Below are 25260 nucleotides of genomic sequence, written 5' to 3'. Positions count from 1 at the left end.
AGCGCATCACCTCCTCCGGGGAGCCCTCGCGGATTGTCGCAGGTACCTGAGGTGGGGACGGAGGAAGAGGTCCTTCTCTGGGCGTCCCGGCTGCTCCCCCAGGCAGACCCGCACGCCTGTCCGGGGGCGCGATCCTGCGGCCAGCCTCGGGGACTTGGAGTGCGACAGCCGCTCGGGGACGCATCGCGCGCCCAGCACCGAGCACCGAGCCCCGGGCCTGGGGTCCCGGGCGCACCACAGTTCCGAACTCCGAAGTGCGCGCGCGCGCGGGGTGGGACGGCTGCGGCGACCAGGGGCCCGGACGTCGCGTCGGCGGGCGGGGGGCCGGGGGCGGGGCCTGCGGGGGGCGGGGCCGCGGCGGCCTTTAAGGGGCGCGGGCGGGGCGCGTGCCCGGCAGACAGCGAGCGAGCGCGCACCGCGGCGGCCACAGTCCGCGCTCCCGGCCAGGCCCCCGCGCCCCGCGCCCGCGCCCCACGCCCGCGCCCCGACCCCGGCCCCACCGAGCCCCGCCGCCGCCCAGCCCCGGCTCCGGCCCGCCCGGCCCCGCGTCCCGCCGCTGCTGCCCAGGCCCGGCCCGCGCCCGCAGGCCCCGCCGCCGCGCCGCCATGGGGGTGGAGGGCTGCACCAAGTGCATCAAGTACCTGCTCTTCGTCTTCAATTTCATCTTCTGGGTGAGCAGCCACGCGCGGGCCCGGGGGGCGGGGGGCGCATCCCACCCCGGCAGGCCCCGCGGCCGCGCGCGCTAGGCCTCGCGGAGGGGGCGGGCGCGCGCCGCCAACTTGCGGGGCCACCTGTGGGCTCCGGGCGCGGGTGGGGTCGCCCGGGGCCGCCGCGCCCCTCGGCAGCGGGCCGGGGACTGCGAGCCGCGCTGGGGGCCTCGCGCGTGGGCCTGTCCCGCGGCCGGGCCGGGGCGATCGGGGCCGCCGGGCCGTCCCCGCTCCGTGCTGGAGGGGGTGCGGGCCCGGAGCCGCGCGCCCGCCGCCGCTCAGCCTGCGAGGGGCCTGTGCGGCCCCCCAGCGGCTGTGGCGGGGACCGAGGGGGCTCGAGGGCGGTGCTTCCGGCGCCCCGCCCCCATGAGCTCATTGGGGACACCGCCCCTGGATGGGCGCCGGGGGCCGGGGGGAGGGGGGCGCGCACGTTGCTGGAGCCTTGGAGACCGTCCGTCCACTGCACTCTTCCCCCAGCCCAGCTCACCCTGCAGTCCGCCGTTGCCCCCCCGCGGGCCGTCCTGGGTGTCGTGCCCTGGAGCGGAGCGCAGCACAGGGAGCGACCCGGGCCCGGCATGACCCGCTGGGGTGCCCGCACCAAGCTGGCCCCAGCTCCCGGGGGCGATCTCCCTCTTCTCCTCACCCAGACTGAGATCCAGCCTCGGCCTCGCCCCCAGAGAGGAGGCGAGAGGTGGAGTGAGGAGGCTTTCGGGGGAGTGGGGCCCGCGGTTCTTAGTTGGCACAAGTCAGAGGGTCTCCAGGCACCAAGGCCCTGGGCTCCCAGCGTGGATGCCCAGGGTCTGCGCTGGGGCTCTCCATTTTGCAAAAAGGTGCCCAAACGTGGTCATCTTTGGGTGCAGACTTGAGGGCAGGAGGGTCTCGGAGGTCTCAGGCTTTCTCCTGATCTCAGTCCTCACTGCTGGGAAGTGGTAGTTTGTTCCCATTTCCTGTAAGTGCTGGAATTGGGCAGGGGGGTGGAGATATCTTCTTAGCCTGGAGGGACTGTGATGGGTGGTGATGGCCACTCCCCACCGCCCCTCCCCAGGCCCCCCTGCTGCTGTGCCTCCCCAGGCCGAATGGGACAATGTCCCAGTGGACCTTTTGTTTCTCAAGTTGAGGCAGAGATAGTAAACTTTTAAAATGGCCCCTGGAGCAAGTGTGTGGGATGGGGGACATCTGTTTTCCATCTGGACGGCTGAGGATCCCAGCACAGATCTCAGGGCAGTGAAATGTTTGGAGTGGGGGAGGCCAGGGACTGGACTGAACTCTGCTGGGAGTGGAGCTGGCTTTCTCCAAGGCCTGCCGCGGGGGGCACCCCGTTGGAGTACTGTGGCCCTGCAAGTGGGGTGCGTGCAGGCCACCTGGGATGGGCTGGGCTGACCCTGCCCAGGTGTGATCCTGGGGAAGGGTGGCCCCAGCATTCATTAGTGTTTGTCTGCTCCAGCCTGGGCAAGTAGGAAGTAAACGGGACACCCACGATGTCCCTCTGCTCGCCCTACAAGCAGAGCTTGGATGTGGGGCAAGTACCCTGACAGGGAACTGAAGAGTAGGCGCAGGAAGGGACTTCTCCAGAAGCGGGCTTTTGTGCTTCAGGGATGGGTAAGCCCCTCCCACCTGCTGCAGCTGGGAGGTCTCCTGGCAGGTTCCCCGGGGACCTTGCCCGGCTGAGTCTGGTAGTTTCCCAGGCAGCCAGGGTGGAGGCCTAGCATATCCCCGGGGCCTGCTTTCTGGTGCTCAAGGAAATGTTTCCAAGGCCCCACCCTAGGGCCCACCCAGCACAGAACATTGAGAACCGGACTGTGGACCCACACACCCATGCTAGGCCCTGAGATAGCCAGGGGTGCAGAGCTGATGGGCACCACCCTGCTAGAGCCCCCACGCCTGCCCCCACCCCACTGCTCTGGTCCTGGGCCTCAGCTTCTTCCCCTCTAAAGCGGGGGGTCCTCAGAGTCCCTATCTCCTGGGGTTATTGGTGGATTAGCTAACTCACCCAAGTGTCGTGAGGGGCTTGGTGCGGGGAGTGTTAGGAAATGGATATCGGGCATGGCATCTAACAGGGAACTCAGCCAAGGTGAGCCCAGCCTGTAGGTGCAGGAAGTGCCAGGGCAGGGGGCGGGGGCTGTGGGCACCCTACAGGGCCCAGAGGGTGGGGGTCGGGGTGGAGGGAGGGCCCTGAGCCCAGGTCCCGCTGTAGACATGGTGCAGTAGGCTCAGGAGAGGCCAGGGGAAGAAGAGGTTGACCATGGATGTCTGGATGGGGCAGTTTTTAAAAGTTCCATTTTAAAGAGAAAAAGGGCTTCCCCTGTGGGAGGAGACATTAGAGGCAGCCTGGCGTGCTTCCCCAGGGAGCACATGTGCACACACCCACCCACACGTACCCCCACCTGCTTCCCACCTCTCCTCCTCCAGCTGAGACTCAGGGCACCAGGCAGCGTGCTCTCAGCATGCCCTGACCAGAGCCTCCTTTGGGGGCTGGTGGGGTCCTGGGAGGCAAGGGACGGGGCAGCCAGTGGGCCTGAGCAGTGCCAACACCCTCGCCTAGCAGTGTGGAAATCCTGTCCCTTGGAGTGGGTCCAGGAGCAGAGGTGGCTGTTCTCAAGACCCGTGCTGCTGGAAGTGGGGCAGAAGAGCAGGGGCTCCCATCCCCACTACCCACACGAGCCCCTGCCCTGGGGTGGGTGCTTGGCCTGTGTGAGCCTCGGTTTCCTCATCCGCAAAATGGGTATATGAGCCTTGTCCTTAGAGGCTGGCCAGAGAGCCAGGAGAGGGGCTGCAGGTCACTTTGTGGAGAAGAGTGGTGTTCCCTGCCTGGGACTGGCTGTTCCTCCAACCCCATGCAGCTGATGGCTGCCTTCCAGGGCAAGGCGGCCAGAGCCGGCCTGGAAGGAGGCTAATGAGAAGGCTCGCTAACTGGCATTTAATTCTCACTTCCAGACAGCACATGACTGTCTGTCACTGAGCAGGCCTGTCGCCTGCCTTCCGGGAGAGGGGCTGCCACCCAGGCAGGCTTGGGGTGGGGCTGGGGGCTTCCTGTGCCTGTTTTACCCAGTGGGTCAGTGGACTTACCCTGGTGCCCCAGGCTACTTGGCTGCCCAGCTTTGGAGAAATGGTTGTTGGGCCACTGGGCTGAGAGAGGAAGTCTGTGGTCTGTCCTTGAGACAGGCTAGCCATGTTGAGGGTGTCTGTGCTGTGACTTGGGCAAGGAGGTGGGGGGGGCCTGGGACCCTGATTGCCCCTTCTGGCTGTCTTTGCTCTGGAACCGACGCATTGCCCACCCTCCCTGCGGGCACAGGGCAGGTGCCTGTGAGCCCCCAGCGCCATCCTTTCCCCGGGTCTGAGGGGCCTTCTCCCACCCCTACCCCAGCTCAGTTCTACCTCCAGAAATTCAGTTCACCCCCAATACCTACCTACCTCATAACTGCTTCCAACCCCCCACCCCCACCCGCATTTCAGCCTGAAATCCTGTCGTGAGGGAAGATCTTTGGACACAAAATCAATAAGGCTCAGAATCCAGGCACTCCTGAGAGGGAGAGGGCATCACCTTTACACTGGCCTGGCGTTTTAGAGAGGACCCTAGAGCTGGTGGAGATGGGGCTGGGGAGAAGCTCCCTGGGAGCCAGGCAGAATGCAGCCAGTGCTGAACGGTTTCCAGCCCTGCAGGCACCCACGCTGTTCCTGGGGCCCTCTGCACGGACAGGCTCACCTAGAATTGGCTTTCACCTCCGAGTGTCCCACCTGTCCTTTGGAATGTAGTGTGACCAGCATGCTGGGTGGCCTTCCAGGAACCTCTAGACTTCCTAAGTGACCCTCGGCACCCTCCCACCCACATACTTTGTACCTCTGGGCCCCACCCCAGTCCCTTTACCTAGTGGGCTGCAGAGCAGGTGTTGAGTCATGTGAGACCACTTGGGGGTCCTCCAGGCAGGCCCCCAGATATTGGGGGAGTCCTGGCCACTGGTCAGCTGGCAGTCAGTTCTCACTCCCAGGGCTGTGGGTGTCCTATGCTGGTGCTGGTAGCCGGGGATGAGTGGGTGACTAGGTGGGGACAGCTACCCACGAGGGCATGTGGTCTGGGGGCTAGGGCTGCCTGGAAGCATGTTAGAGCTGAGGTGCCCAGGGACTCAAGAGTCTATAAGCTTCTCAAGTTGGTGGTGGGGTGTTCCAGGCAGGGGGCCCCAGAGAGCCCAGGTGTGGGCGTCCAAACAGCATAGGGGCCTGGAGGGCAGAGAGCCGGCCAGCTCAGCCAGAATCTGGGGCTCGCACCCCCACCCTCTTCTCTGAAGATGTGCGGTGATTGAGGTAGCATGTGGTCATTGTCAGAAGGTACGAGACAGGAAGCCTCAGGCCACACTGCCACATGGGGAGGGGTGGGTGTTGGGTGACTGCAGGGTGCCCTGCACTTCGTACCTGGAATCTTCCTGTACCAACTGTTCTATGCCCCACATCAGCCCGGCTCATCAACACCTCCTCGGGGTGAGCCCCACGCCCTGTGGCCTGTTACCTGTGCCGTTACTGAGGCTGGCACTGAGGTTGGTTCTGCACTGCATCTGACAGCAAGCTCCTCGTGGGGCTGCGAGCTGCCTAGCATGGCTGGGGGAGCAGCATTGCGGACCCCAGGCCACCTACCTTCTCTGGGCTGTAGACCTGGGGCTGGGAGGCCTGGTCCTAGAGCTCTGGAGTGGGGCCCCAGGGGCTCCTGAAATGCAACCATTTGGAAAGCTCAGACTCCAGCACCAACCCCACCCAGGGCTCACAGGAGCTCACCCTCTCACACAGCTGCTGGCTCTGCTTGGCTGAAGGCCCAGGCTCCGTGCAGCCAGGGGCTGCTCCCCCACCCCCAGGGGTTCTGCCCGACCTCGGGGCTGCACGGAACAGTCTTTCCCTCTGTCCCCAAGAAGATGATAACGGCTCGCATGAAATAGCACTCTTCTGTGCCAGGCAGGCCCTGGGCTGGGAGCCGTCCCCTCTGCCTCCAGCTGTACTGGATTATTATCAGGCCCACTGGGTGATAAAGAGACCGAGGCTCCCAAGTGACCACAGGAGGAGGGAGTAAGGGTGAGGCTGGAAACCAGAGCTCACCCACTGTGCTTCTACAGCCCAGAGTAGCCCCTAGGACCGTGTCAGCTGTGGGTCCTCACCCTGGGGCCTGCAGTCACCTGAAGCTGGCAGCCACGCCCAGGTGGGAGCATGTATCGGCTCTCAGCCCTCTGCCAGGGCACGCCCAGCAGCCTCTCAGGGGCTGCTGCTGGCCAGAGACACCCTGACCTGCCCTGGGACCCCTCACCCACTCTCTGGTAACCTGCCTGAGGCCCACCCACCCCCCATCCCCTCCCTGGTGGGTACCTGGCCCACCTAGACCCTCCTCTGAAGTTCACAGCTCTGGGGGGCCAGCCACACTGTGCAGCCCCTGGCCATGTCCTTCCCAGCAGGTTTGGGGACTGTCTGTGTCTGCATACCCCTCTCTGCAGGACAACCTGTGGAGGAGCTTCTCAGAGGAGGGGTGGGCTTAGGGTGGGGGAGCAGGGCACTTCCTGACTTCCCTGCCTAGGGGACAGGTGGCAGGCACAGGGTCTGGCCCTGGAAGGGGCTTTGTCCTCAGGCCGCCCTTGCCTACACCTCCTCCCAGGTGACAGCAGCATGTCTTCCAGAGCGTGTGCTCACCTCCTGACCCCCAGGGAAGTGGCTCCTTGCACCCCCAGCCAGTGGGATGGGTGGTGGGGTGGGAGGGCAGTGTCCTTGCCCTGGCAACTATTTTTAGATGCTGGGACAGGCAGCTTCCTGAGGGCAAGAGGCCGTATGACTGGGGCTTCCGCTTCTGTCTGAGGCGAGGATCCCTGCTCTGCCCCCAGGCTTCCTTCCCGCCTTGGGCCTCCTTCTCCCCTCCCCCCCACACCAGGCTCTGCTCCCTGAGGCCACGATGGGGTCATAGGGCAGATGCCTACCTCCCAGGAAGGCCTGAGATGGGCCCTCTCACCCAGGGAGGAGTCTGGGCCTGTCCCCAGCCTCCACACCCAGGCCAGGCCCTATCCCCTTGTGGCGGGTGGACAGCCTACAGGGACCCAGGCTCCCCACACTGCCTGGCTGGGAGGGGACAGCTGCCTGGACCTCCCTCCTGCCTCAGCACCTTAAGCCTCTCTCCCCCCACCCTGTCCCTCCAGCACACTGTCCCCAAAGCATCTTTGCCTCGCCACCTCCCACTGGCTTATCCCAATGTCTCCAGAGGAATTTGCCCCCTTCCTTCCTTTCTTCCTTCCTTCCTTCCTTCCAGCCTTCCTGCCTCTGGCCTTTACTGCCCTCTTAGGGAGCATCTCTCAGGCCCCCAGCCCCTACCAGTTGCCAATTCAAGTGGCACTTTCTGGTGTTTCCCAATGCTGTGTGTGCCCCCCAAGGTGGGACAAGCGGGCACAGAGCCTGTAGCCCCCAGGCCCGTGGTGTGCCTCCTGCCTGGTGGCCCCTCTCTGAGCACTGAGAGGCTCATGAAGGCCCAGTTGCTGCTTAAACGGGGTCTTTATTGCCCACTGGAACATGTGGGTAGGACTTGGGGTGACCACTTGGGCCAGCTGGGTGGAAGTGATATAGAGAGGGGGTGCCCCAATCCCTGCCCCTTCCTGGGGAGGTGGGGGGTGTGTGGTGTGGGAGAGCCCCCATCCCAGAGCCCTGGGGGTCTGGCGGGGGCGGGGCAGCAGGCCTGGCACGGGAGGAAAGAGCTGCTGCCATCCGCTCCCTTTCGACCACTTCCTGGAAACAGAAACTGGCCGGGTAGGAACCTGGCGTGCTTGGCAACCCCGCTTTCTTAAAGTTGGCTGTTACTTATTAATTGTCAGGAAGGAGGAAGAGACACAGACTCCTTCACAGCGTTGCTAATGCTCCTTTCTGTGCCCGGGCGTGGAGCCTCCGGGGGGCTCTTCCTGAGGGCTGCAGGCGTGTCCTCGGGTGGGCGCAGGTGGCAGCACCGCTTGCAACCGACCAGCCCAAGCAGAGGGGTGTCTGGTGACCCTGCATGGAGTGTCTCTGGGGAGAGAGATGCCTGAAGACATTCCAGATGCTGCCATTCACCCGACCCAGCAGTGGTGACAACCATGGCGTGTCAAGAGCCAGGTACCGCAGCGTGGCGCTGCGCAGCTCACTGGCATTCACTTCCGTACTTACTTCTCGTGCAGACGAGGACATCAGATGACAGAGCGGCGGAGGTGGGCCTGAGGTTGCCCAGCAGCAGAGGCTTAGCCACCCCCGGCCTTCGAGTCCAGGGTGTCTGTCCAGTGCCATTGTTCCATGTTTCCCATTGACACCGGACCCTCTTTGGAACTTATGAGTTCGCAGTTGGTCCAGTCTCCCACCTTGGACCCACAGATAAGACCTGGGCATTTTCAAAGTTTCTGCCGCCGGCAGGCAGCCTGTCGTGCCCAGAGGGTCTCACACCGCCTGGTAGGGAGTGAGCCCCATGGTGGCAGCCTGGGTCCTCTGAGACCCGGAAGCAACACTTACCCCTTAGGAGTTCAGTCTTCAGGGATCTGGGTGTGTGGAGATTTAAACAGCTTTCTTTAGGTGTACACATATTTAAGGTGTACAACTTGGTACTTGTTGATATATTTGTACCTCTGTGACGCCATCACCACCATCAGGAGAGTGGACATACCCACAGCTCCAGAGCATCTGGGGCCCTTGCCACCCCTCCTTGCTGTCCCTTCCCACGCTGTCCTCTGCCATCCCAGGGCAGCCGCCTGTCTTACTCCATACAGATGACATCAGAAGGCACGAGCCCCCGTTGCTGTCCTTCCTTCTTTCATCCAGTGTAATTGTTGGGAGGCTCAGCCATGTCATCGGCTGTGTCTGTGGTCTGTTCCTGCAGGATCACTCTAGGACGGACCCCAGGGTCCCTCCATTTGCCTGTCAGGACGTGTGGGCTGTTTGCAGTTTGGGGCTGTTACGAGGAGAGTTGCCAGGAACATTCATGTGCAGGGTTGTGGAAACCTGTGCCCTTTTGTTTTGGGTAAATAACATGGGTGTGGGGCAGCTGGGTCCTCAGGTGGGTGTGGGTTTGATTTTCCAAGAAACCATCTGACTGTTTTGCAACATGGCAGCACAGTTCTGCATCCCACCCGCCGTGGCCAAGGGCTCTTGTCACTCCACGTCCTCAGCAGTGCTTTGACCTGGTTGCTGTCTTTGAGGGTAGCCAGCCTAGGGGCTGTCAGTGTCGCTCCTGCAGTTCTGTTTGGTGTCCCCAGGTGACTGATGACGTGCAGCCTCCTCTCGTCTCTTATCTGCCAGCGGTGCGTGTCTTTGGTGAAATGTGTTTGCATCTGTCACCCGTCTCTTACAAGTTGGTCTATTGGTTTTCTTTCTGTTATAGACACATGTCCTCTGCCAGACACCTGCACGGCTCTGTCTGTGCTCAGCTCTTCATGCTGCCACAGTGCCTTTGAAGAGCAGGTTCCTTTCACATTTTTGAGCCTCGGGTACCTCCAGCCCTGCCCTCCGGGGGTAGTTATGGGGCAGGGTCACCCTTCCAACCCCTCCCACTGCCTTTCCCATGATCAGACATGGGACCTCAGAGCTGCCTTTGTACTCTCTGGTAGGTGACCTTAGGGGAGTGTTCCCCCCCCCACTGCCTTGGTTTCTTTATCTGGGAAACTGGGGGTGACCATCGCCACCACCGTCGTTGTCTGGCTCCAACTCAAGGCCCCCACTGGACACCAGACTCCTTGGCCTGCCCCACAGTGGTTCAGGAGCTGGGGAGGTCCTGGGGAGGTGGCCAGCTGGGTGTTCCCTCCCTGTCCCCTGCTCCTCTTCCAGGAAGCTCTGACTGCTCTTGGTGGCCATGGGATGACTGCGTGGGCAGGCTGGGGTCCCCCATTCCCAGCTGCCTCTCCCATCCCCTCCTGGCCTAGCTGCTCTTCCCAATTAGAGGTGCCAGGGATCCTTTGTGGATTTAGTGTAGGCTCTTCCCAGCCCCATAGACTGGGACTAGCTTCCTTGTTACCCCTCGGCCACGAGGGCCTGGGGCCAAGGGGCTCCTGTCTGGAGGCAGCCTCTCCTCTCAGCCCTAGAGTCTGGATGGGAAGCCCCCTTCCCAGAACAGCAAGAAGCGGTGGCTTTGCCTGCAGTCCCACCATCAGTGGGTGTGGGGTAGGTTCAGCCGGCTCTCATCCCGTTTCTGTTAGGACACCGTCTCCTGAGATGGGATCGTCCCCCTTCTTGAGGTTGGGGGCTGCACAGAGAAGATGGGGGAGTCCCTGCCTAGCCGAGGCAGGGTGGTGTGGGGTCAGCACCAAGGAGCATCTTCCGAGCCAGGTGCTGCTCCACACTCCACTGCTGAAGAGGCAGGGACACTGAGGCACAGGAAGGCTGGGCCACCTGCCGTGGCCCCTCAGCTTCCGTGGCTGAGTCAGGCTTTGTAACCAGGTCTCTGTGACCACAGAGGAGGAGACGAGCAGGGGTTCCCCTTGCCCCCTTCACTTCTCCATCCTGCAACATCTCGAAGCCTTCTCTGGACCGCAGTTTCAAAACAAAATTAATAACAATTTCAAAGCTGCTGGAGGAAGCCAGAGTTACCACAGCAACTCTCAGTGCCACCTCCCCCCTTACCCCCCCAGTCCCCACATGGTCCACAGGCCGTCCCGCCCTCATGGTGTGACAGGCACAGAAGAGCGACTAGCTGTCTGCTCCTGGGGGGTTCTGGGAGCCGGGGCCCCTGGCTTCACCAGGGCCTTGCCACACATGCGAGGGGCGCCTCAGCACCCCAGCTGTCCAGCTGTTCTCGGCTGGGCCCGCAGGTGCACAGGGCCTGGACGGTCCTGATGCTGTTCCACTTGCTCTAGGGGGAGGAAGAGCCTTGGCACAGGGTCCGGGTGGGGAGGTCAGGTCCCATTCATTCTTCCCCAAACCAAAGCATGGAAACCGAGGTGCACCTCCTGCAGGAGGGGCAGGGGCAGGGCTTACAGAGTTGCCGAGAAACCGCAGCCCCAGGCCAGTGGGTGGGGGTGTGCGGAGAGGGACTCTGGCCGTCCTGCTGGGGGTTGAGGGGCTCTGGCAGTGATCCCTTTGGGGGTGCGAGCCCAGTAATGATTGCTCAGCAGGCCCAGTGCAGCAGGGGGTGAGGGGTGCCCACAGCCCCCCTGCCCCTCCCTTCTGAGGCCCTGGAGCCAGCCTGCCCAGGGCGTCCCCAGGGCTGCTCAGGCCTTTCCTTGGTGGGCTGTGATGCTGGGCCTGAACCCCACGCGCACTCTACTGAGCACCCAACCCCACCCCCTAGCCACCACCACCTTGGCCAGGGAGCTGGAGCAGGAGCCGGGCCCCAGGTGGTTGCTCAGGTGTCAGGTTTCAGTTTCCCTTCCCCATCTAACCAGTAGCCCTGCGTCTGGTGGGGGTCAGTGTCCAGAGGCACCCCAGGGCCTCCACTGCCAGCGCCCACTTCCTCCAGGCCTACCCAGCCAGCCGGGGCAGCGTGCCCCTCAGTGCCCCTGGTGCTCCCCTCTGGGCTGGGTAGTCTGCGTCCCCCTGCTTCCTCCTCCAGGAAGCCCTTGGGGCCTGGTGTCCCATGAGGGCAGCGTGGTAGAGGAAGGCAGAGCTCATCCAGGGCCAGGCACCAGCTCCTCATGTGGGACCCCCGGCCCCTGCGCTTTCTCTTTGCCAGGCCGGCTCCTTGACACACCCTTTCCCGGGCGGTCCCTGCCCAGGGGCTGGGCACTGCCAGGACTGGGTTTTTATGCTGTTCTCTTAATGTCCTCCCACAGAGGCGGGCAGGTAAGGCCTGACCACCAGACTGTTCGAGGATGTGGACTTCCCACTATGGTCAGGGGCTCTGGCTCAGTGTCTCCAGGGCTTCATGCTGGGAGCAGAGGGACCCCAGAAGGGATCTGAAGGGGCCCCTGCCCCCATGTGTATACAGTAGCCGAGGTGACTGGAGTGGAGGCGGGGGCAGGCAGGACTCAGGTCACGGGTCACTCATGGGGACTGCATGTCTGCGAAGTCCCCTGCATGGTGCAAGATGTCAGGGACAGTGAGGGACAGGTGGTGCCCCCACCACCAGTGGGACAGGCACTGAGGCCAAGGCAGGGAGGGGACAAGGGGGAGCACTTTGTGGGCAGGGGACAGCCAGGGGCACATGCCTGGCCTGGTCAGATGCTTAGGATGGGCTGGTCTGGGCCTGACCCCAGGCCTAGTCTCAAGGGCAGACCCCCCCCTTCCCATTAGAAATGGTCATGTGGTCATGTGCACGCAGGGCGCTCAGTCCTGGAGGGCCTCCCTCGTCAGTCTGCCCACCCCACCTACTGAGCTGCAGCCCCGAGCCAGCCACGTGCCTTTCTCTCCCCCACAGCCTACCTTGACCACAGCGTCTCTTTCCAGTTTCCCTTCCCAGGGCATACAGCAGCAGAGACTTATCCCACAAACCGCCACAGGCCCAGCCCCTAGGGCTTCCTGGATGGCGGCATCAGATCCCCACCCCGTTCTGGCAGCAAAACTGTGGGTCCCCAGCCTGGGATTCCCAGCACGCCTCGGGCAGTCCACAAAGGGGCTGACGATGGTTGGGGTGGGGCCGGCCCCTTGGAGGAGGGCCTGGTGTTCACCGTGGCACTCAGGACTCAGGTCCTGGTGCGATCTCGGGCCTGATCTGGCAAATAAAAATACAGGACATCCAGTTAACCTTGAACTTCAGAGAAACAACGAATTATTTTTTTTGTACAAGTATATCCCATGCAATATTTGGGACACACTTATACTAAAAAAGTATTCATCATCTGATATGCAAATTGAACCAGCTGTCCCACACCTTTTCTGGCAACCCTGCCCTGGAGTCACCTGCAGAGGTGCTGGCCACGTGGTCTCTGATACCCAGGGCTCCCCAGGGCTTCTCAAGAGCCAGCCCAGCAGAGCCAATAGCTGGAGATATTGCTGCCTGGAGAGGGCAGCCCCCTGCCCTGGCCCCTGGCCCCCACCTTTCCCAAGTGGAGATGCCACCGGGGTGTGCACGTGGCGGGCTTATTCCTGCAGCACTCTGGGCTGCGTGTGACGCTGTTACCCGTTCTCTTCCCAGCTGGCTGGAGGCGTGATCCTGGGTGTGGCTCTATGGCTCCGCCATGACCCACAGACCACCAACCTGCTCTATCTGGAGCTGGGAGACCGGCCTGCACCCAACACCTTCTATGTAGGTGAGTGCACACAGGGGTGGCGGCAGACAGGCAGTCAGGGAGGGCTTCCAGGAGGAGCTGGGGTCTTCGGGATGAGGGAGATGGCCAGGGGAAGGAGGCGCTGGGGCATGGGGCATGCTGGGTGGGCAGGCGGCCAGCCAGAAAGGGCTCTTTGAACAGAAGGATTGAGTCAGAGATGGGCTGTGTGAAGGCCTTTCTTATTTTAACATTGGTATTTCAGGGGAGGCTCCCCAGGCAGGGGTGGGGCTGGATGCCTGGGCTGCCCTGAGAGCCATGGCCCAGGGGAGGGGTGTGTGACTGCCGCGGGGCAAGCAGCTGCTCCTTGCTGCCTTATTAGGCTGCGTGCGGGGGCCTGAACTGGGCAGCTCTGGGAGTGTTTGTTGAGATGTTCCTGTCCTTCAAGGGAGGGGCCCTAGGGACTGCCTGCTACCCCTACAGAGTGGGCAGGAAGTGTGTGGACTCCAGGGTTCAGGGCTCCTGGCTCTCTGGAAGAGGCCTGGCTCCCCACCAAGGTAGGGGATACACTTGGCTGCTGAACTGGCCCCAGGAGGGCAGAAATGGCCCCACACACTCACCGTCCCTCCCAGATGTCCCAGGGCTGGCTGCGGGCTCTGGCTACAGGAGGGGTGCCCATTCCTTTGTCCCCATGCCTGCCCCCACTCTTCCTCTCCAGGGGGACAGGGCTGGGTCCAGACAGCATCATCCAGACAGGACGGCCTCTGTCCTCCCCAAAGACGTAGTCTGTGGCTCACAGTGGGTTCCCGGGCCCAGCCGTTCCTGGGGAGGAGGGTCCCATGCCCCTGACCAGGCTCCTAGCCCTCCCTCAGGGCCATGGTGCCCTCCTGGGATTGGAAAGCAATCAACACTGCCCACGTGATCGAGGACACAGTGGCGGGGACCTGGCCATTGTCCTCTGAACCCTCAAGGGGTGTTTCTCTCCTCAAGGTCCCTCCCTGTCCACTTGTTGCCCCTCCCCAGACACTCAAGGGTATTTGAGGTCCAGTGGGGCCTCCCAGCAAGCCTGGGCCTTGCCCTCCGGAGCCACCACCATCTGGGCCAGTCACAACGGGCATGCGCCTGCCCCAGAGCGAGGTCGTTTCCAGTGCCTGTTTCCCGTCCTCCTGTCCACCGAGTCCTCTTCTTCAGGACCTGGGGCACCATGGCAGGCATGTGGCTTTGCCCACAGTGGAGTTATGTAGCCCCAGAGCAGGTGTTTTGGGAAGGGGTCACTCTCACCTTGTGGGTGGAGCGGTGCCTGCTCCTAGGCTGGTGTCTGGCCCGATGCTGCTGGAGAGGAGCTGAAGGCTGGGGCTGGGCCAGGTGAGGTGGCCTACGGGGCAGGCTGGGTAAGGGCAGGGTTCAGCCAGCGCTCTGGCCCCCACATGGGGCCGGTCTGGAGCAGATACGTGTGACCCCACTCCCGCTCTCCAGCCCTTGGCAGAAGGCAGAGACCACGGGGCTGTGGAGAGGCTCCAGCGGGGCAGAGGTGTCATGGGGAAGGGTTTGCCGGCTGCCCCCAGCACCAGAGCAGGGCTGGCATCGGGATCAGGTGTCTGCCACCGTGTGCTAGCCATGGGCCACACCAGGCCTCCACCCTGGGCCGCTAGTTCTCAAGTCCAGGCATGGGGGAGCCTGCCCTCAGGGGAGTCCACTCTAGGCTGGGCCTGCCACCCGACGGACTCAGGCTCTGTCCTTGCCCCCAGAGGGTGGGGGCTGCTCCAAGCCCCTCTGACCACCAAGTCCCAGCCCATCCCAGAATAGGCCTTCTAGAGCAGCAGACTGAGCCCTAACAAAAGGCTCTTTGTCCAAAGCAGGGAAGAGGGGTGGGTTTGTTGGGCTAGCCCAGCACCCCCCAGGGAATGGCTGCAGGGCGGGTGGCCAGAGGCTTTAGATGGAGCCTGGTGTGGGGACAGGTCTGGGGTTGGAGCCTAGGAGGGGCTCGGCAGCCCTAGGACCATGGCCTGGCCACCTTGCACCCAACCCTTGGCCTCCCACCCCCTGCAGGACCCTCTAAGAAAGAACAAAAAAGGTGAGACCCGCTCCCCACCCCTCCACCCCCCACCAAACCTGACCTGACGACACAGGAAACGAGGCCCGGGGGACCCTGCCTCCTCTCAAGGCTTGAGAAGAGGAAGACCTGGGTCAAAGGTGCCGTGACCCCCAAGTGGGGAGCCACGTGCAGGGTGTCCCCGGCATGTCCAGTGCCAGCCAGAGGCTTCATCTGCCCAGGGAAGAGGGTTGGATGGCCAAGCCCCAGGCCTGGGCGTTTTCTAAGCCTGGCATGGGTCCTTACCTCGGCTCCTTCTCCCTGGCTGGGAAGGGACAATGGGCCTGGATCTCTGCAGGGAGGCTTGGGCTGCCTTCAGTGTTGCCGTGGCAACTGGGGGATGGGCCGCAGTCTGCTGAGGGATGAGAGGTGGCCCTGGAGAGATGCAGACAGCGTTTCCCAAGGGCACAGGGCCCTGCCTGAGTGGGCCGTGGGCACCGAAAAGGGCAGCAGGGCCAGGCTGGACACCCCTTAGGCTCCCAGTGCTCCCCTGCCCTTTGGTGGCCCTTTCTGCCTCCCCAGGAGCCTGCTACCCACTCTGGTGGGTACAGGCCAGGTGGGGAGGGTACACAGAGCCCTGCATGCCCTCCTTCAGCTGTCCCCATCACTCTGCACTGCTGCCACCCACCCTTTTGGTAGGACCAGCCACCTCATGCGGCAGGTTCCACCCTTCAGGGCTGGGGCCCTGGAAGCCATTAGAGCCCCTGACCCCCGCCAGCAGCCAGGTAGAGCAGCCAGGTTCAAATGCTGACTCCCCTCTCCCCCAAATCAGGGGCAGTGAAGTGGGCTGCCGTGTGGCCGGCACCAGCGCCTGTGAGGCCCTCCACCCCCTCCTGGATCACACACCAACAAGAGTAGCCTGTACCCGACCCCAGCCCAAGTGCTGAGCCCACCATGCAGCTTCTGACATGTCACTCCCCACACTAAGATGGGGTGGTCCTTCTCTGCCTCCACGCCGAGCCCTGGAGGCTTTTGGGAGCAGCACAGGTTGAGAGTGGTGGGCCATGTTCTCTGAGCACTTATTAGGTACCTTGCATCATCAGTGTCCCTCCCACGTCATGGAAGAGGAAACCAAGGCACAGAGAGGGGAACTCACATGGCCAGGCCAAGCCACGGGCTGCAGGGCCCCTCGCTGTTCGGCCCCTCGGCGCTCAGCATCCCCAGGTCTTCCTTGCAGAGTCCTGTGTGGTAGTGTGTGCATGGCTGGGAGGGGTCTTGAGTGGGCTTCTCAGATGTCCCTCTGTCCCCCGCAAAGGCATCTACATCCTCATTGCTGTGGGTGCTGTGATGATGTTCGTCGGCTTCCTGGGCTGCTACGGGGCCATCCAGGAGTCCCAGTGCCTGCTGGGGACGGTAAGGTTGGGGGCCAGGGGCGAGGAGCTGTGTCCTGCTCACTGAGTTGGGCAGGGGCCACAGAACAGACTCGGGGTTGGGGGCAGCAGGACCAGGAACTCCAGTGGACACAGCGTGGGTTCCACCCAACAGGCCTCCAATGTGGCACTTGGACGCCCCCACTTGCCCAGCCAGCCTGGATGAGGACTCAGGCCTCCATGTCTTTCCCCAGAATGTCAGCTCTCTGTTTTTCCTGTTTGGTTCTTAAATTAAATCCCACCGGGGTTGATCTCCATCACGTCTAGTTCCTAAGTAGCCTTTTGTCTTTCTTTCTTAAAAAAAAAAAAAAAGCCACAAACATAGTAGGGAGCAAGTCTCAGCCCCGAGTGTCATGCCACCCACTGACAGAATGCTGAGCCTAGCTGTGCTGTCCGGGGCCTGGCCACTCCAGGAGGTGGATCCTAGTGGGGAAACCGAGGCATACCCTCTGACCCCCTTCTCATGGTGGGGTGGTGAGAGAGCGGGTGGCGAGGGCGGGGTCAGAGTCAGCAGGGCCCACTGCAGCGCACGCCTCCCTGGGGGTCTGCAGCCATCCTGAACGTGCCGACCTGCTGACCCACCCCCGATCTTGTCCTTCCTGCTCCAGCAGGGTGTGGTGCAGTGCCGCCTCTTTGCTGGGCCAAGTCTTAGGCTCGTTCTGGTTGGGACATGGGGGAACAGATACACCCCTCACATCCACCCACACACAAACAGACACACGCCTGTTGGTCACTTCGGTGCTGTTCTCTGTGGACAGCAAGGCCCGCGCTGCCCATGTAGGTCTGGGCCCCTGCCCACAGGCTGACTCCCTCCTTCTCTGCCCCCTCCTCTGGGCCCTGCTCGGCTCCCAGTTCTTCACCTGCCTCGTGATCCTCTTTGCCTGTGAGGTGGCTGCCGGCATCTGGGGCTTTGTCAACAAGGACCAGGTGAGCCTGGGCCCAAGAGGGGCCTCAAGGGGATGGAGGGGCGCCCTCTGTTCAGTTCTCGGGTGGTGGTCGGTCTTACCCACAGTCTGCAGGGTGCTCCCTGAGCTCCTTCTGGGGCCCACCTAATAGGAAGTTCTTGGGGGGCTTTATGGAGAGGTGGTATCAGGGCCGAGCGCTTGGCCAGGCCTCTCGAGGCAGCTGGGAGTACACCTCCGGAGGCTGTCCTGGAAGCACACCTTCCCTGGGAGAGCTATGGGGGGATGGTCCCTGCTTGCATGTGATTTGCCTCTCTCCCAGATCGCCAAGGATGTGAAGCAGTTCTACGACCAGGCTTTGCAGCAGGCCGTGGTGGACGACGATGCCAGCAATGCCAAGGCTGTGGTGAAAACCTTCCATGAGACGGTGCGTGGGGTGGCCGGAGGTGGGGGTGTCTGTGTTCATGGGTGAGCCCTGCTTCAGCCGAGACCTCAGGAGCAGGATGTGCCCTTAGGACCTCTAGGTGCTCTGGGCCTGGCCAGATGGTCTCCTCAGTGACTTTCAGTTCCCCAGGTGGGAGTCTGGTGGGGCAGGCCACCTGGGGTGCAGGGGATCCCTGTGCAGGGAGGAAGTCTGGCCCTGGAGCTCTGGGCCATCGTCTTCCCTGTGTGCGTGGGGCTGACTTCACGCCCTCGGTCTCTGCAGCTCAACTGCTGTGGCTCTAGCACGCTGTCCGCACTGACCACATCATTGCTGAAGAACAGCCTGTGTCCTTCCGGCAGCAACGTCATCACCAACTTCTTGAAGGTGCACACCTGTGGGCGGGTCTCCCCGTGTCCCTGGGTGGGTCCTGGGGGCAGGGCAGGCTGCACCGGTCCCTGGCTGGCATTGTCAGGGAAGCGGCCACACCGTGCGGTACTGTGGCCCAGGTCTGGAGAGAAGGGGTGAGGCTGAGCTTGGCCCTGTGCCACGTGTTCCAGGTGGAGAAGGTGGCAGCCCCAGGAGCTGAAAGCTCATGCAGGCCCCACACCTCCCCTCACACTGCTAGTGGTGCAAGGACCCCGACTGCCCGGTTTAGCACCCACGGCTGGTGGTGCATCCTGGGGTCTGCAGCACTGTGCAGAAATCGCCCCACCAAGGCCTCGTCGAATGTCTGTCCCTGAGATGCATGCCCATGATACTTTAGGGCACTAGTGGTAACAATAATCATGACCTCTCAGCGGTAAAGGGCACGGGCTGTACGTCCTGTGGGTGATAAAAACCGAGGCAGAAGCCCGGCCACTGCCCCTGCCTCTCCTGAGGTGGGTAGCACCTTCCTGAGCCCCCTCCATGGTCTTTCCGTAATGACCATGGGTTGCTGTGTGATAAGACGGGGCTGAGAGCTGAGGCCAGCCCCCTGTCTGCCTGCTGGCCACCCCCTGCAGGAGGACTGCCACCAGAAGATCGACGACCTCTTCTCTGGGAAGCTGTACCTCATTGGCATCGCAGCTATCGTCGTTGCTGTGATCATGGTGAGCTGTCATCGTGAGTGGTGGGGCCTCTGCTCAGGGGACTCCTCCTCCCACCGGCTGCTAGGTGCTGACTGCACCGTCTGTCACCTCCCCACAGATCTTCGAGATGATCCTAAGCATGGTGCTGTGCTGTGGCATCCGGAACAGCTCTGTGTACTGAGGCTGCCTGCAGCTCCAGCCGCAGGAACCCCTGCAGTGACCCCAGAGCGACCCGGACACTTCTGAAGGGCCGGTCACCGCCTGTGTATATATAACATTTCCGGTATTACTCTGCTACACTTAGCCTTTTTACTTTTGAGGTTTTGTTTTTGTTCTGAACTTTCCTGTTACCTTTTCGGGGCTAACGTCACATGTAGGTGGCATGTGCGTGAGTGGAGCTCGGCCCAGGCCTTGGGGACCATAGGGCAGGAGTCCCTCTACTTCTGGGGCCCCTTGGGGGGCTCTGCCTGCCCAGCCAGGCCTCTCCTGGGGGCCACTCACTCAGAGGCTCAGCTTGGCTGAGTTGGGAGGGCTGTGTCTGCCTGCCCCGCCCGTCCTGTGGGCTGCACGGCTCTCACTTTTTTAACCCCTGTTCCCTTCCTGCCCCAGTTTCTAGAGCCAGGTCTATGAGCACTCTTATGCCTTCAATGCACCTGTCCTTTCTAACATGTCACTTTCAATTGTAATTACATCTCGAAACTGTCATTTAATAAAGAAGGAAAATCAGGCATGCTAACAGGACTGTCTGACCCCTTCCTGTGCTGGCGGCATTCAAGACCCAGGGAGCAACTGGAGGGACGTGGGAGCCTGGTGCAGGAGGGGCTCAGCTCTGTGAACTTTGCCAGGCCCAGGGTGAGTCAGGCCAAGAGAGGCTGCCTGCCTTGGTGGGCTGGCCTGGGTAACACCCCACGTGGTGAGGGCTCCTTGGTTGGGCTCTGTGCCACCTACAGCTGCCTCCACCTCACTGCCACCTTGCCCCCAGGGCACACACTGATGGTTGGTTTCTAGGAGGAGCCTGGTTTCTAGGAGGGGCCTGCAGCCATACAGGGTGTGCCTGGGGGGGGGGGTGGAGGCTGCAAGATCCCCCTTACTTGTGACAGCACAGTAAAGGATACACTGCCCCTCCCAAGTGTATAAGGATCTCTTCTGTGCCCATATATGTTCCATCGAGGAGCTGGGTGACCCAAGGCCTATGCCACGTCTCAGAGTGTTTGGAGGGGAAGACCTCAGCCTCCACTTGGGGAGCCCACCAAGCCCACCATGGTGGATTGAGGCCCTGAGGCCAAGCAGCCTCCTAGGCCCTCACTGGATCTTTTCCCTTTGTCTGAGCTCTTACAACCAATGGGCTCTGCCTAGACTCTCCTATCTGCCCCCCAGCTTGCTGAGTCAGGCTGCTTTCCCCTAGTCGGGGATGCTGGCACATTTCATTGACCCTGGAGGAAACATGGGCCTGGCTGGGATTCATGTTGAGGCTCCCAGCAGCTTCCTTGCAGGCCACTTTCGGCCTTGTGTTGTGGGTGGGTTACAGGGTCTCGGCAGGCCCCCTCTTGCTGCTCTCCACCCTCTGTGCCTGGGTGAATTGTTTGGGCAAACACGACGGTCCAAGGAGCCCCCTCATCTCTGCTTCCCCCTGTCCTGCAAGGCCCCAGGGACATCCTGGCCAAGGCTGGTGACACCAGCGACTTGGGTGTCACCTCCTGCATGGCTCTCTGGAAGCTGCAATGTGACGCCGAAGAGGACAAACTCGGGGTCCGATGGACTGCGGTTCCTGGTGGGCCCTGGGGCGGGAGGGGTAGTCTTAAGAATAAAGAAGCCCAGAGGTGCGCGGCAGTGTCTCTGGGCGGGGCCACAACAGGTCCTTGAATCCCGGGCTCCAGCGAGCGCCGGGACAGCAGACCCTAGGGTGAGCCAGCCGGCGTGCGGTCGCTGTTTGGCAGGCAGGGGAACGGGGGCACCTTGAGTTTGTGGGGCACAAAGATCCCCCCATAAAGAAGGGGCAACGTTTGGCGCCACCCTAGGGCTCGTGGCCAAGGTAGACGTGGCTCGTCGGGGCAGAACCCGGGGCCTCGCGCTCCGTTTCAGGCCGAGGCTGACCTGCTACCCGCGCTGGCAGGCTGAGCTACAGGCCGCTGCCACGAGTGGCTGCCGGTCTGCGGGCCCCTGCGCCGCCCGGATGGACCGGCGCGCGGAAAGACCGGCCCTGCTTCCCCACGGGGCCCTCGGGCACGTCGTCAGCGCGGGTACGGCCCAGCGGCCAAGCCCCTCGTCCCCGGCCAGGCGAAGCTGCCCCGCCCCCGGATGCTGGCAGCTGGAACACGGGACGAACAACTGCCTCCGCTTCCGGCCGGGACCGGAAGTGCCCGGGAACGGCTCCGCGCCCACCGTGCGCGATGACGCACTTCCTGTTCGAGGTGGCTGCCGTCCTCGCGGCTTCCGGCAGGGGGCGCCAGGGCCCTGGGAGACCTGCGCTGCCGGCCGTTTGCCCTCGAGCACTCTGGGAGTCGCGACCTGACTCCTCCTCTTCCTCCTCTCGTTCGTCAGTTCCGGGCTCGGTTCTCGACGGAGTGCCGCCATGTCCGGGGCTGCTCCGGAACCTGCTCCAAGCGCGGGGAACTGGAAGTTCCGGGAGAGAAAGGCGGGCGCATGCGCACAAGACCGCGAGTCCCGCCAGGCTTCGGAAGCCGCGGCCCAGTGCCTTGTGGGAGATGCAGTTTTCCCGGTGTGGCAGCTACGGCACTCGGCAGGCGCAGGACTCGGTTTCCCAGAGAGCTGGGCGCGGCGCACGCGCAGACGGCACCGACAAGATGGAGGCGGCCGGACGAGGGGATCCGGTAGGTTTATGGCGAGGGAGGGCCCGAGCCGGAGACCCCTACGTAATGCTGTGCCCCGCCCCTTGTGGCCTGGCCCTGGGAACCCGTCCCGCCCGGTTGGGTTCCGGAGACCCAGGCCCGAGGCCATTCGCTGGTTTCCGACACGGAGAGCCTGCAGGGCCTGGGAGAGGCGCTGGCGGGAGTGAGGAAACCACCGGAGGGAGCCGCGGCCCCGGCCCCAAGACCGGGACATCCGACCCTCAGCCTGGGCTCCGTCTGCCGTTCCCGGAGTCCTTCCCGTGGGGCCCAATCCCGTGTCCCCCGCGGGCGCCGCTCCAATTGGGCTGTGGCTGTGGGTCGCGGTGGCGCCCGCTGGTGCCGATGGCGGGAGTGAGACCCGGGGAGCGGGGTCGCTTGGAACTCCAGCTTTGCCTGCGACGTACCCTGTGACATGGGCAAGTTATTTCCCTCCTCGGGCCCTGCCGGCTCTAAAGCAGACCCCGGGGCTGTGCTGCGTGTCCCCTTCCTCTCCCGGGGTGGTTCCTTCACTGGGGAGCGCCACGCCCCAGAGGAATCGCGATGTCGCCCGTGTTTGGCCTGGTAGAGGACACTCAGAGCCCCTGCTGGTCCGCCTGACCCCATCTTCGTTGAGCGCACGAGACAGGGGGTCACCCTGGGCGAGGAAAGAAGGAATTGGTGGACGGACAGGCCAAGGACAGTGCAGAAGGGTGGCGCTGGGCTGTCTTGTGAGCCCGGAAACACGGACTCCAAGGCACCCAATCACACTCGACCGCTAAACGGGAGTTGGCAGCACTTCTCTGCGCGGCTGGAGAAGGTGGGGGTAGTTGAGCGTGACCTACAGGAGAAACGCCACCGGAGGTTGCTCCAGGAGCTGTGGGGGCTTGCCTCTGCCAGCAGGCCTGCTCCAGATGATTGTTGACACCCTATTTTCCTAAGAGCTTGACTCTCAGAAGCCAAGGGCTTGGGTACATACCCCTCTGGAGCTCCCAGGGATCTCCCAGCAAACAGGAGCAAACCTCCTCAGGGACCAGGAAGGTGCCCAGTTTTTGTGAAGTTATCAGGACATGCCATACACAGTAAGCAGTTCGTAACGACCCTGCTGGGCTGAGATGGGTAGAGAGCAGCAGAGGCTGCTCTCAGCCCTGCATCCAGGCTCTGGCTGCTGACTGCCAAAATCCTCGAGCAGGCCACTTAGTCTCTCTAAGCCTACCTGGACAGAGTGGACAGAGCAGATTGTTGGAATTAAGGGGGGTAATGGGCCAAAAGTCTGCCCATGTTCCTGGCCTGTGTTTGGGGCTCTGTAAATTCAGGTTTTGTTCTCTCAGGTTACTTGGATCCCAGCACCTCTTCGCGTATTTGAGTTCTGGTCTGATGGTTGACTCTCTCCTCACAATCCTCACCTAGGTACTGTTTAGCAGCTGAACCTGGGGCACTAGTGGAAGAGAAAACCACACCCCCAAGGACCTTCACCAGGACTACGCCCACCTGGCTGTCCAGCCAGCACTCCAGTGTCAACACAGGCACCCAGCAGAAGAGGGAGGTGAGAGGAGGGCTTTTGGGGGTGGGGGGTGCGGGGGGGACCCTGTTCCTTCGTAGGACGCAGTTCTTTCCTGCTGATCCTGCTCTGCGGGAGGGGCTTGTTCTAAACACTGCGTCTTCTCAGAAACAAACTTCCTGGGCTGTTTTGGTCTAGGTGTGGCGTGGCCTTGGGGACATATGGCTGAGGCTGAACCAAGTAAGCTCTCCTCGGGCCTGGAGGCCAAGCAAGGGACAGAGTACGACACCCTGCCTTCTGACACACTCTCCATCAGTGACTCAGACTCCGACCTCAGTTTGCCTGGTGATGTGGAGTTGGAAGCACTGTCCCCAGAGGGGCTGCCTGGGGAGATCCAGCAGGACTTGGGCTCCAATGAGCCCCCCTTGCTGCCCATGGGCCTCCCCACGGGCCTCCCCACAGCCACAGTGCAGCCGTTCCACCTTAGAGGCATGAGCTCCACCTTCTCCCAGCGTAGCCACGACATATTTGACTGCCTGGAGGGGGTGGCCAGGCAGGCTCCAGCCCAAACCAGCATGAGTGACTGTGGAGGCTTCAGGCAGCCCATGGCGCCCTCAAGCCAACCTCCAATGGAGGGCCTGGGCAGGGGCCATTGCCGCCCTGCCCTGCCGAGGGTGCTCCCTGTTCCTGACTACGTGGCACACCCTGAGCGCTGGACCAAGTACAGTCTGAAAGACGTGGCCGCGGTCACTGAGCAGAGTAATCAGGCCACTGCCCTGGCGTTCCTGGGCTCCCGGAACCTGGCCACCCACACAGACTATGTGCCGTCCTTCAACCAGGATCCCTCCAGCTGCGGGGAGGGAAGAGTCATATTCACCAAACCAGCCCGAGCCAGCGAGGCCAGACCCGAGAGGAAGAGGGCCTTAAGGAAAGGGGGAGAGCCAGGCAGGGGCGCCCTGAGGAACCTGGGCACTGCCAGGGGTGAGGGCCCTGTGGAGCTGGCACACTTGGCCGGACCTGGAAGCCCAGACGTTGAGGAGTGGAGCAGCCCCTGTGGGGGCCTGCAGGAGGTGGGGACCCATAGTTGTTCTCCACCAGGGCCCCTGGTGGTGGAGACTGTGGGCTTCCATGGCAGTAAAAAGCGGAGTAGAGACCACTTCCGGAGCAAGGGCCGCAGCCCTGAGGGCCCGGGTGTGAGGTCTGAGAAGGAAGATGGCCCGGCCTGACCACAAATGATGCCACCTGTGGGGCTGGCATCAAAGGGGTGGCCAGGGCCACTGCCCAGCTGGGATAGAGGGGAGCATCCTGTCCCCTTGGGAAGGAAGCAGGTGGCCTGCCTGTAGGTGGCGCCAGCAGCTCTGGCTGGAGCTCTGGGCATTGGCCGTTTCTGGAGGAGCAGAGACCTTTCTGCAGCCTCTGTGGGGCAGCCCGAGGAGCCTGTCAGGGGTCAATAAAGGTTTTGGGTGTTCCTCAGCTGTTGTGTCTTTTTCTGGGCCCACTCGCCCCAACGGCTCTGCTAGCAGCAGTCCTCTGCAGCCAGGGGACCAGAATTCTCTGCTTTCTCCAGCCTCACTCAGCCACCCTGTTCCCACATACAGCCCTCCCAGCCTAGTGCTGGGCTGCTTTGAGGGTTGTCACTTGATGCCTGCAGTCGTCACCAGCAGATCTACCCAGAGGGACGGAGGAGACAGAGCAAGAGGCAGAAGCCTGGTGTCCTCCAGGGGTGTGCTCATACCTGCTGTGTCCAACCGGGTGCATTCCACCGAGTGGGGGGCGAGGGGGAGGCAGTGAGATGGGTCCCAGCCCTGGCTAGGCTCGCCCCTCAGTTCTGACCCAGCCAGTGTCCCAGGACTGCTGGCTTGTGTGCAGGGGCCAATGGTGGGGCCATTTGGCACCAGTCCTGCCCAAGGTGGGCCGTGGGGAAGAAGGACAGTCTCCCAAGGGTTCCAGGAAGGCAGGCTGGAGTGGGCATGTCTCCCATGATGGCCAAGACGGGGTCAGCAGCCTGCTGTGCTGTGGGGTGCCCAGGGCCTGGCCCTGGCCCTGCCTCTGCTGCCCATACCCCAGGGCTAGAGGTCCCCAAGGAAAGGAGGGACTAACTTGGCTGGTCATGCAGCTTGGTGGGTGGCAGGAGAAGCACAGGAGCCCAGACACCCCCCTCCCCATGGGCAGGTGAGCCCTCTCCTTGGGTCCAGTTTGGCCTGGGCCAGGCAGAGTGTGGTGTTCTCCAGGTTCCACTGAAAATAAAGCCACATCCAGCGCCTGGTG

The 25260-nt window shown here is 62.7% G+C and overlaps 2 protein-coding genes across 3 annotated transcripts; both read left to right on the top strand.

The window, feature by feature from the left end:
- Positions 1 to 447: 447 nt before the first annotated feature.
- On the top strand, positions 448 to 19402 carry CD81 (CD81 molecule). 2 transcript variants are annotated; one of them, XM_063092899.1, is made up of 8 exons: positions 448 to 671; positions 12742 to 12856; positions 16159 to 16256; positions 17126 to 17200; positions 17498 to 17602; positions 17882 to 17983; positions 18601 to 18687; positions 18785 to 19402. In XM_063092899.1, exons 1-8 carry the CDS (start codon positions 606 to 608, stop codon positions 18845 to 18847), a joined length of 711 nt encoding a protein of 236 aa, XP_062948969.1. In that variant the 5' UTR covers positions 448 to 605; the 3' UTR covers positions 18848 to 19402. The 2 variants fall into 2 exon arrangements, with proteins under 2 accessions (XP_062948969.1, XP_062948970.1); XM_063092900.1 differs by lacking the exons at positions 448 to 671; positions 12742 to 12856 and adding an exon at positions 13298 to 13368.
- A 2003-nt stretch (positions 19403 to 21405) lies between these two features.
- On the top strand, positions 21406 to 24465 carry TSSC4 (tumor suppressing subtransferable candidate 4). Its single transcript, XM_063092893.1, has 3 exons — positions 21406 to 21497; positions 22902 to 23037; positions 23191 to 24465. Exon 3 carries the CDS (start codon positions 23214 to 23216, stop codon positions 24216 to 24218), a length of 1005 nt encoding a protein of 334 aa, XP_062948963.1. The 5' UTR covers positions 21406 to 21497; positions 22902 to 23037; positions 23191 to 23213; the 3' UTR covers positions 24219 to 24465.
- The last annotated feature ends 795 nt before the right edge of the window (positions 24466 to 25260 follow it).

This window comes from Cynocephalus volans, chromosome 4 (genome assembly GCF_027409185.1).
Source record: "Cynocephalus volans isolate mCynVol1 chromosome 4, mCynVol1.pri, whole genome shotgun sequence".
Taxonomy (NCBI): Eukaryota; Metazoa; Chordata; class Mammalia; order Dermoptera; family Cynocephalidae; genus Cynocephalus; species Cynocephalus volans.
The sequence above is the reverse complement of the archived record's forward strand: the minus strand, read 5'-3'. Positions and strand labels throughout refer to the sequence as shown.